This window comes from Hibiscus syriacus, unplaced genomic scaffold (genome assembly GCF_006381635.1).
Source record: "Hibiscus syriacus cultivar Baekdansim isolate YM2019G1 unplaced genomic scaffold, ASM638163v2 tig00111388_pilon, whole genome shotgun sequence".
Taxonomy (NCBI): domain Eukaryota; kingdom Viridiplantae; phylum Streptophyta; class Magnoliopsida; order Malvales; family Malvaceae; genus Hibiscus; species Hibiscus syriacus.
This window is the reverse complement of record NW_024063076.1, coordinates 1,182,847-1,194,448: the sequence shown is the minus strand read 5'-3', so window position 1 is coordinate 1,194,448 and position 11,602 is coordinate 1,182,847. Positions and strand designations below refer to the sequence as shown.

Here is an 11,602-nt window from a genome sequence, read left to right as displayed (position 1 = left end):
TTAAAGGATGACATGATCTTAATGTCAGCATCCATCTTCCTTGGGCTCCTTCATAAGTAGCTGCTCTGCACCTCTATGCTCTCTTCAACCCCCTCTTTCTTTTCTTTTCTTTACGCTTCAAAAACAAAAACAAAATTAAGCAATCCAGAGCCACGCGCGCATTCTCTATGTACGGACAGCCAGCATTCCAGCGCTCTTCGTCCAAGTTTCTCTGCGACTTACTGACATCTACCCACGTCATGTCGTCGCCGTTAAGTCCGCTATTTCAACTCTCTGTATTCAACTCGGCCACCGAGGTGGTTCAGAGTGGCAGCAGCAGCAGCAGGAGCGGGAGTTACAGTTCCCCGACACAGACACCAAGTTTCTTTAGAAACGTCAGTAGCCATTCCCTTCAAAGCAATGAGCTTCGTTGTCGTTTTTCCTCGAGCCTGAACGACTTCATTGACTCCTGTTCTGGTCCGGTGAGGAGAGTTTTCAGTACCGGTGATTTGCACCAGGTTAGTTATATTCATGAGTTTAGCTTCAGCTAATAAAAAAAAGGGTTAAAAGCGAATAATGAGGGTTGATACGTTAAGTTATCTTATCATTAAAAGTTATAAAATAATCATAAGATATATTTTGTTGAGTCTTTTGAATATAAAATTTAGAAAGTGAATACTCGACTATTTATATGTTTTAAACTCGTCATTTTTATTAAAATATTGACAATCATCTAAATTTGACGTTAATATACTGATTTAGATATAACATCATTTTCAGATTATAGGATCAGATTTTATTATATCTCAGTGAACATGTTAATTTTCAGTCAAATTGTATTTAAATTTTTCATTAAAAATGACGAGTTTAAAACATATGAATATTTGTATTATCATTTTGTAAATTTTAATAGTCGGTAAACTCAACAGAACAATGTCCTATAGTTGGGGACTCAACAAAACATCGTCTTATAGTCGGAATCTATTTATGTACTTTACCTGAATTTATTTTAGTGCTTGTGTTATTCATAAAATTTTATTTTGATCTCTATTAAAATAAATAATTTAATTCTTATGTCTTAAAAAAGTTAACATTTTGATTTAAAATGTTAAAGTTATTATCAATTGATTTAAACATTCTTATGTCTCTTTTAATTTTAAACTCTAGAAAATTAACTAATGTCAAAATATTTTTTATTTTTACATAATTTTTTAAACATTTAAAAAATCTAAATAAAAGTAATTAACATTCTAACTCTAAACTCTATTGTCTTTGCTTACAATAATGCTATAATTACAAGTGAAAACATAAAAAAAAGTATTTGAAATATTTAATTTTCCAAAAAAAAAAAAGATTTATGATGAGAAAAAAAGGTTTAATTGAAAAGGATGATACAACTATCATAAACAAGATTTAAAATTACATTATATTTTTTAAGTTTTCAAAATAATAATAAAAATATTATAATTTTGATCTTAAAAATATCCAATTACAATTAAACATGTGTTATATATCATAAACGATTCTGGTTTCTTTCGTGACGAATCTCATGTAATATTTATATAAATAAAATAACTCAAATTTTAATGCGAATCTCATGTAATATTTATATAAGCGGCGAGGTTTTATTACATGAACGACCTCAATGGTGTTAGTACTATCTCAAATTTTAATACAGTGAATAAGGATGGATAAGAGACAATCTTAGGTGGATAAAAATATATTTTTCTTACCAAGAAAGAACAACTCAAATAGAATTACAGTTTCATAAATAGACCGTAAATATAAGAAGAAGAAGAAGAAAGATCTTTCCAAGATCTCTGTAATCATTTTAATTAAGAAAATGCTTTCAACAGAAACCCAATTTGATAAGCAAAACAAAGAACCAAACAATGGCTGCATTCATTGTCTTTTGAAGATTCTATGAACTGCTTCTTTTGCATTTTTTTCAAAGTCCTTCAAATACCACAATTTAATCACAAAGGAGTAATTATTAGCTATTGTAATAAGTTGATAATTATGAGAATCGGAATTTTACTTTCTTTTTTGGTATCACTATTTGATATTTGATTTGTTGATCAACTATTCTAGATCAACTATTTTATTTTATAAAAAAAATACAAATTTTTAGTTTATGAAAACTATAAATCGGGTTCAAGAGTCATTTACGCGTGGGTGGTGAAGGAGTAGCACTCACGCAACGTCAAAAAATTGGTACCTAGCTGATTACCATATATTTAAAAATTGGAAACTTTGAGTTTGAGATTTTATTTAATTTAAAATCCATCATGTATGTAAATTTTGAAAAGGTTATCGGTTTACCAAGACCAATAACGACCACCATCGGGCATTTTATGCGAAAGTTTTGTTATCGATCCTAATAAATAAATATTGCCTAAATAATTAAGAAATTATGATGCAAGTTTTAAAAAGGTTGTAGATTTACTTCGGAAATTATCAGTGGTCACCCCTGAGCATAACACGGAGGGTACACTATTAATTCGTTGATAAAGATCATTGTCTTATTATTTTTAAAATCAAAATGCAATCGCACAACTATTAGTTCAAATTACATACTCCAACATATAAAACATAGATTTTAAAAGTTTGAAATACAAAATACAAAATCCATAATATAAATAAAACATGCCCGGTTTTTTTAATTTTATTAGTTTAATTTAATATATAAAATTATTAATAATTAAATATGTAATATTATTATATATAAAAAAATAAATGTAATCGAGTACTTGAAAAAAATAATTTTGTTACCCAGGCCCGACCTGAGAAATGTAGGTGGGTACCAACCCTGAACTTGATTGTTTTTAAAAGTACCCAAATTTTTTGATCAGGTCGGTGAGTCGGGTCATTCGGATCATCTGGGTCGGGTATTTTTTAACACTCCTAATCATAATGAATGTAACATGAAACGTCAAACTATCATAATGATAGAAAAAATTATGTCATAAAAATAGAAATAAATATGATTAAAAAAGTAGACAAAAATCAAATTTTTAAAAAATATATTAAAAAGAGTAAAATCAAAATAGAAATGATGTTTATTAAAATCAAAATAAAATTAAAAAAATAACACAAATCAAGTGACTTCCGTGATAAAATAATATTAAGGGTGTGAGCGTTTAATCTCAAAGGATTAAACTGCTACCTTAGAAGATACTTTGGAAAAAAACACTAGATAATCACTTCAAGAAAAAACTAGATATTCCTCGAAACTTTCTTACATGTTACGTAATTAAATTTAAACCAAACTTTACCAGCTCCTTGTTGATTTATACTAATATTATTCTGAGTAGAGCTAGGTTCACACTTCGATCATCGAGGCAGAACATACATTCCTAAGATGTTTTTAGGCCTAAAGTTTCATCATGACAGAATCCACCATAATTATCTCTATCATTGCTAATCTCAAATGACAATGACTCATAATTCTCATTTAATTTGTCTCAAACGTCTCAAAATTTTCAAAAAGGAAGCATGCAGACATCAAATATGGAAGATCCTGTCGTTTTTATGACATCAAAAATGACAGGTTATTATTGACAAATACATCCAAAATCCAAATTACTTGAATTCTCAGGACACACCCAAAATGACAATCGCTTTCTTCCATGAATACACTTACCAGATAATGCCAACTCATTACATTTTTCATAAAAAAAAATCAATTTATAACTCTACTATACGAAAATTTCTCCCTTATATCTCTCTTCTGGATCTTTCATTTGAAGCCGTCTTTCTATAAACCCTGATTCCTACATACACCTAATGGCCTCAACCTGTATTTCAACCTGCATCGATGACGCTAAGGTCTCAATCAGGCCAACCTACGCGAACCTCCACAAGTGGCCGGAATCAGACGCCGAGTTTGTCAGGTCACTGAGATCCAACGGCAGTAGCCGGGGCGGCCCTGCACATCCCACCATTGTTGATAGCATTTCTTGTAGGCAAATGTACCTGAGGAGCTACACGTTTCATAGGAACAATGACGATCAAACCGAGCCTGAAAAAACAAAATGTTTTGGCAGATTTCATAAGGAAAAGGTGAAGAGTCCTAGAAGTAAAAACAAGTCCAAAACTGTTGCCAACAAGTGTGTGGCGCTCAGAAGGGCCAAATCGGTCTCTTGTCCCGCCTTATTGGCTATATTCCGTAGGCTTTTGCTCTGCACCACCAAGGTTGATGTGGCTGATCATGGAGGTTGAACATTACTTTTATCAGTTTCAGCCTTTCAGGGCTTCCTTCTTCTTGTTTCTTTTTAATAACTTTCCGATAGCTTTATCCGTTTGATACCCTTTCCTCCCCTCAATCAAGATATGTTAATTGTAAAATTGCATAGAGCTTTCTTATCAACGAATGGCTTTATATTAATAACTTGGTTGCAAAGAATTCATCATTATGTAAAGTTTATCCATTTCCACCATTATAATTATTGGACAAGCAGAATCCATTGAGTGGTTTCGGTAGTAAAGAGTGAATTTTGTTTTCTTCAGAGAACTCGGTTTGAAGTTCGAACGGTTACATCTGTCTGTAGGGTATGCGTTCGTTGTCAATGATAAGAAAATTTTTGAACATATACCATCTTAGAATCATTTCATACTAAGCACAGTAGGCAGAAGCATACACAGGCTTACAACAGCCAGTTCAATTTCTTTGTTTATCTCGCAACTTTGTGCCTAATGATTTGTCTTTTCCCCTTTTTTTAGTTCAACAATGGGCTTCACTAAGCCAGAAAAAAGAACATGACATAAGCCTTGTAGGGATTGAAGTTCCTAAGAGAGTTTTGCGGGTTAACCTGAACCATGGAATAAACAATTTTGAAAACTATTTTTTAGTGTAAATGGGGACCAAAAGAGAGTATTTTGTACTCACAAAGCAAGTTTTATTGGGTTAACCTATAATGATGTATGATGCTAAAACATCACTGGAAATTAGGGTGAGGAGCTGTAGACTAATGTAGGTAAACTAATAATGTTATACTATTTCTATACATAACTGCCTAAAGAACAGATTAGTTATTACAAGATCTCGTGGGATTTGCCGATGGCTTTTTGACTCTTTTTTCCTCAATATTGTGGGACATACAACAGAAAATAAATATAGCAAATAGTATGATGACAATGACAATGACATTATTACAATTTCTTATGGTGATGATGGGAGAGTAGGTTAACTGTTGTGTACAATATTTCCTGAGAAAAGACATAAAAATGACAGCTCGTGTTCTTATCATATTGATATTATGTTATGTTTATTATTTTTATATCGTATGATCATATCGTGGTTATCAAATCTAACTATGGGTTAAGCTGTATCGAAAAGTGTCAAAAAAAACTTAGAGCTAGATATGATGTCCTCAATTCGAAGACTTTAACATTTTAAAGCCAGATCCATAAAAGATGATGGAAAATTCGGAGCATGTGCATTCATGCTCCCCCATCATTCATTGCTGCCGGTGCAATCTGTTTTAATAATGTTGTTTGAGTGTTTTTTTTTCCTTTCAATAAGAGAAAATTCATCTCAGTACTTGATTTCCATATACCAAGATTCTTATTCGATAACTCAGCTCTGGCTTTTGGGATTGTCCCATATACCAAAACCAGGAAACTCAGTGACAACACACTGCAATTTACAGATTCAGATATTATTGTGTAAAAGAGAACAAATTGCAGAGGGGATGAAAAATGTTTAATAAGAAAATGCAAACTTTTCTTCATGCTAAAGTCATCAAATTTCACACATTTGAGTTATTTAGATGCATAACTGAGAAAGACACAAGTATGAAACAGGTAAAAGTAGATGAAATTTTGAAAATTGCAACATCTTTGGTAACTTCCTGAAGCTCAGAACAAACCCCAGATCCTTGCTGTACACGAAAGAGCTCACAGCACATTACACAAACATTTTAGAACACAGGATTTTGCGCAGTTGTCTGTATGATGAATGATGACAAACCAAAGAAACCACATCATGGTAAAGGATGATGAGCTGACATACTACCATTACCAATGAAAAAAACAAAGGAATACTTGTCGGATAAGAAAAACCATGTGAGTAGAGTCGAAAAAGAAGTTTAATTCAATGGATTTTAGGTCTGGCTCGAATCACCTTCCTTCGGACTTCACCAGCTGTGAGAACACTTTACTCATTGAAACACCCGAGAGGTCATCCGCAATTGACACCTCGAACTGTGGTGAACCATTAGGATCAAGCTGACTGAAATTGTTGATCTGTGGAGGAAGCTCCCCAATCATGTTTGTACTGTTTTCGTCGGGATCACCTTGAACAACGGCCTCCTGTAGTTGAAGAGCATACTCCAGGTTCCATAAAACATCTCCCATGGAGGGCCTGTCAACACCAAAGTCAGCTAAACACTTCTCAGCGGTTTCTCCAAACTTCCTGAGAGAATCAGGCCTGATGTTTCCTTTGAGATTAAGATCAATTATTTGCTCCAACTGTCCTTTCTTCTGCCATTTCATTGCCCATTCAGCTAGATTTACCATTTCCCTTGGAAGAGTGGGATCGATCACCGGTCTTGCACAAAGAACTTCGAACAAAACCACACCAAATGAATACACATCAGATTTTTCTGTCAGTTGTTGCCTTCTGAAATACTCGGGATCCAAGTATCCAAAACTTCCTTTAACTGCTGTACTGACATGAGTCTGATCAAGTTCAGGACCTGTCTTTGATAATCCAAAATCAGCAACTTTAGCCATGAGATTCTCATCAAGTAAGATATTTGCCGACTTCACATCACGATGAATAACCGCTTTTGCATAGCCCGTGTGAAGGTAATGGAGTCCTCTAGCTGCTCCAATGCATATTTCAAGCCTCTGTTTCCAACTTAAATTAGGAAGACCTGAGCCATAGAGATGACTCTTGAGCGTCCCGTTCTCCATGTATTCATAGATCAAAATCATCTCATTCTTTTCATCACAATAACCTATCAACGACACCAGATGTCGGTGACGAAACTGGGACAGCATCTCAATTTCGGTCTGGAACTCAGCAAGTCCTTGTTGGGACTGTGGATTTCCCCTTTTAACAGCAACTTTCGTACCATCATTGAGCTCTCCCTTGTACACCTTACCGAATCCTCCTATCCCAATAACCCAACTCTCATCGAAGTTGTTTGTGGCTTCTTGAACAGCAAGAAAAGGAACATGGTAGCTCATATTAGAATTGATACTGACGGTCGTCCCCTTGGAGTATTTGCTCCCCATGGTGTGGGAAGTTCCTCCGTTAATAGAGAAAGGCACCCACGTCTTCGATAACCTCTGGCGCAGCAGTTGTCTTCGTTTTCTACACAACATGAAGAGAACTCCAGCCAACAACACTCCAGCAGCCACCCCAACGCTAACACCTACAATAGCACCAACGTTCTTCTTTGAACTCGAACTAGAACCGCTGATGGTTCCCAAGCCAGAAAGGCTGCCATCAGAGTTGTTCATTTTCATGATTTCCAGCCCATTAAGTATGGCATCCGGATATGTACCGTGTAAATTCGAAGGGCCGATGCTTACTTGAAGCTTATTGCTAGTAGCTGACTCTGTGACATAGTCCATATAATATGCAGCAGCCAAAACGTTAACCAAATATGTACTCAGATCAAGGTCCCCAACAACCATGGAGGAGTCAATAAAACATTGAAATACATCTGGTTAAGAGCTTCGCTGACAATATCACAAAAGTGAAATCTAACAAGGTACTGAAATCCGGGATCAATGTCGAATTCCCATGTCACATTGAAGTTGCTGGTGGAATCATTCACCGAGTTCATTCTGGTGCAGGTACCATAGACCGAATTTGGAGCGATATCTTCTGTTGAACCACCTTCAACATACTTAACAGCTCTGATATTTGATACACTTAAGGCAAGGTTCTTTCCTACAAGGAAACGCTGGTCAGGCACCCATGTTCGCCAAAGAGTATCATTCTTGAAGGAGACAGTAGATCCTCCCATATTCACCCGAGCTACCGTCTCTAGCGCCTGCAACGTTAGCCCTTGGAATTCCACCGAAGATTGAACGGAGCCGGCAGTGTCCGGGATGAGCTGATCAGGGACCGAAACAACTTCCAAGGCATTTATAAAAGCAAATGAATTCTGTGAAGGACTGAATGTGATGGCAAGGCTACTGGATGTTACATTAACAGAAAATTCCTTGACCATAAGAGATTGAACACTGAAACTACTGAGAAGAACATGGTTGTCCGTCGAAACATCGAAATCCGCCATACTCATATTGTAACTAGCATGAACAAATGGATAGAAATAAAAGCGAATCCAGTGTCTTCCACGCCGGCTGATTGAAAATGTGTACTTTGAAACACCAGTAAAGATTCTTGCCGTTTGATAGAGTGACGAATCATCATCAGAGGTGACGGATCTTGAGGTGTTTCCAAGAACATTCTCAGGGGAAGAAAGGAGCTTTGAGGCTAACTTATCAGCCATGAAAATTCGATCTCCCACTGTAGTATTAGTAGGTGATCCACAATTAATAAGGTAATTGTCTGCAGGTGTAAACCCTCTAGCAAACAATGTTAAACACAAGATTGAAGAAAGCCAGAACAGAACTTCAAATACTTTACAACTCATTTTCAAAATCCAGAAATTAAATCCAGGGATCTTAGAGAAACAACTAAAGATTAATGGCAAAACATAACAGAAATTAGGAACCAATTAAGAGAACTGAATAAACAAAGCAGCTAAAATGAACCAAAAGAAACATCAATAGAACTGAATCGAGAAAGAAAAGATGGAACCTTTGAACTCCAAGAGAGAGAAAAAAAAATAAAATATTTTAAGCAACTATATTGGAATCTGACAGAGTTCCAATTGGAGTTCAAATTACAGATAAAAACTGCACAAATCTCGCAAGGCACAAGCTGGTTTGAACTAGGTGACAACCTTATACATTGACATATTCCTAGATATTTTTTTATTGTCGTTTCATGTTCTTAAATAATAATAATAATAAATGAATGAGAAACCAAAATGAATAAATAAACAAAAAATTAACTGTCAAAAGGTGGTGAAAACAGAAATGAAAATTAGCAGAACAAATAAGAAAAAAAAGCCAACTTTTTAGATTCCAATTTCAAGTTTGGTAAATCAATGTTGGATAAAAGTTATTCTTTTTCTGTTATACGCAAAAATATAATGAATACAAAGTTTTTTTTTTTGGTCAACAGATAAGGGCTACTTTAAAGCTTGAAAATTTATGGAGTGGTTGCTTTTTGTTCCTGGCTCTAATGGTGGTGGGTAAAATTAAATAATAAATCTTATAAAATAAAATAATTCATTATATCATATGAGTGTAATTCTTTTCAAAATTACACGTATTTTAAACATAGATGATTGCATTATACGTGCACACCATTTATGGAACGAATAATAATTTATTAATCTGGGGTTAAATAAAAAAATTGCAAAGGAGGTTGTTGATAGGCTGGCCGGTGACAGATGGACCAATTTATGTTAAACATTAAATACTTAATAGTTAATTAATGACGTTCAGGCAGACATGTGCCCAGCAAACTGACTAATCCACCAACTTATGCTCCTTTCTATAAAACTATATTGTAATCAAATATTACATGCATAAACGATTGAACTAAATCAAATAAACATATCAATACATATATAATTTTGAAACTTGATGTAAAATTAAAGCTAAGTATAAGATATCCATTTTTCTGATAAATCAAAGCTTTTTGGCAACAAGTTACATATATAGAGAGATGCAAAAGAAAGATATAGATAAAAAATATCAGCAAATGGCATATGTATTTTGGTGAATGTGGCTTAAAACAGGTAAAATCCAATAAGAAAAACTAAAAATATAAGTGACCACCCAGGTAGTTTACCCTTAAAATTAAGGGTAAACTACAAAAATTGTCACTTTCATTCGAGTTTTATAATTATTGTTTTCATTGAATTAAAAAAACATAAGATTTGGTCACTTTCGTTCCGTTCTAATTAAGATGTGGTCACTGAAGGTTAACAATAGTTAAACCTTTAACGGTTTACTGACGTGGCACAATAAATATATAAAATTCTTATTATATCATTTCAGCGTAAATAATATGCGGATTAAGTTTTGGTCACTTTCCTTTCATATTTGTACACTTTAACTCAATTTAAAAAAACATAAGTTTTGGTCACTTAGACGTTGAATGCCGTTAGTTGGATGATGTGATCCGTTAGTAAAATGATTTAATTTTTATCTTAACCCCTACACTTTAGACAAAATATTGATTATGTGTCTTTTTGTAAATTCAAATTAGTTTAGTGATAACATTTCAATTTATTCATTTTTAATAGGTTTTCTTCCCTACCCCATTGTTGTTTATCTTCTCACTACTTCATCTTCCGACATCTCTGCTTCATTGCTCCATTTGCCTTCTTTCAAGGACACGTGCTGTATTTCAAGAAAAATGAAAGATTTAAAACTTTCTGTAACAAATAATATCACCACAAGTTCAGAGAAAAAAAATGAGAGGGTGGACATATATAGATAAAATGAAGTTGAATAATCTCAATTATACCAACTAAAATTCAATTTCTAAAGATTGAGATTGCAGAATGACTAATCCAACAAAGAACAAGAAGACAAATCAAATAACCAAATAACCGGATATCACTCTTCGTGGTAATTTTCCCTTGAGAAAACGCCTCCGATGAAACATAATCAATGGATCCAAACAACCCAGTAATTGGATCCATGAATTCATTCACTGAATTTAATCCAAAATCTATGATCTTTAACGTTAAACCTTTGTTTTTGCTCAAGAACAAGCAATTTTCCAATTCAAGATCCCTATGAATCATTGTTAACTCCTACGGCTTGCGTGATTTGCCACACCACTACCATCGCACCGACCTTCGAGTACCTCACTTTCGCGATGCCCCGATCAAACAACTCATCACCATAGTAGAGCTTCAGTACTAAGTGATTGTCGATTTGATTTTTTTTAAACGTCGTGGAGATTGATCACGTTCGAATGCGACGAAACATTATTGACGATCTTTCGTATCATGGGGATTTCGTTGGTCAACAACACATCGGAGATAGAAATCTGGTATTGTGAAATCGATAATGTCGCCATTGATCTTAATTACTTCTTTTTATATATTTTATTACAATTGATAACTCGCCTAATTTGACTTCAAATAATTAAAACTAATAATTAGAAACAAGAAAGACTATTGCAATGGAGCAGAGATGTCTCAAGAAGAAGCATAGAGAGGATGAGCAATATCGAGGGTTGGGGAGGAAAAATATTAAAAATGAGTAAATTGAAATGTTGTCCCTAAACTAATTTACATTTACAAAAAGACTCATAGTCATTATTTTGTCTAAAGTTTACGAGTTAAAATAAAAAATTAAACCATTTTACTAGTCACGTCATCAAACTAACGACATTTAATGTCCAAGTGACCAAAACTTAATAAAACGATAATGTAATACACCAAAACTTAATAAAACAATAACGTAAGTGACTAAAACTTATGTTTTTTTAATTTGGTGAGTAAAAGTGTACAAATTTGAAAGGAAAGTGACCAAAACTTAATCCACGTATTATCTACGTGAAAATAATGTA

General features: G+C 33.9%; 2 protein-coding genes across 2 annotated transcripts; one reads left to right on the top strand and one right to left on the bottom strand.

The window, feature by feature from the left end:
• Positions 1 to 3,750: 3,750 nt before the first annotated feature.
• Positions 3,751 to 4,305, top strand: LOC120160022. Its single transcript, XM_039170493.1, has 2 exons — positions 3,751 to 4,075; positions 4,115 to 4,305. Exons 1-2 carry the CDS (start codon positions 3,766 to 3,768, stop codon positions 4,198 to 4,200), a joined length of 396 nt encoding a protein of 131 aa, XP_039026424.1. The 5' UTR covers positions 3,751 to 3,765; the 3' UTR covers positions 4,201 to 4,305.
• Positions 4,306 to 5,699: 1,394 nt separating this feature from the next.
• Positions 5,700 to 8,787, bottom strand: LOC120160011 (receptor-like protein kinase HERK 1). Its single transcript, XM_039170482.1, is given in 2 exon segments — positions 5,700 to 7,643; positions 7,646 to 8,787. Coding segments are annotated over 2 exon segments (2,493 nt in total). The 5' UTR covers positions 8,595 to 8,787; the 3' UTR covers positions 5,700 to 6,099.
• Between the last annotated feature and the right edge of the window lie 2,815 nt (positions 8,788 to 11,602).

What these genes read in the sequence shown, in the direction of transcription:
- LOC120160022 (XM_039170493.1), top strand. Translation starts at nt 3,766, where the DNA reads ATGGCCTCAACCTGTATTTCAACCTGCATCGATGACGCTAAGGTCTCA. An exon ending in AAGTAAAAACAAGTCCAAAA is followed by an intron (nt 4,076 to 4,114) that starts CTGTTGCCAACA and finishes GAAGGGCCAAAT; the next exon opens with CGGTCTCTTGTCCCGCCTTA.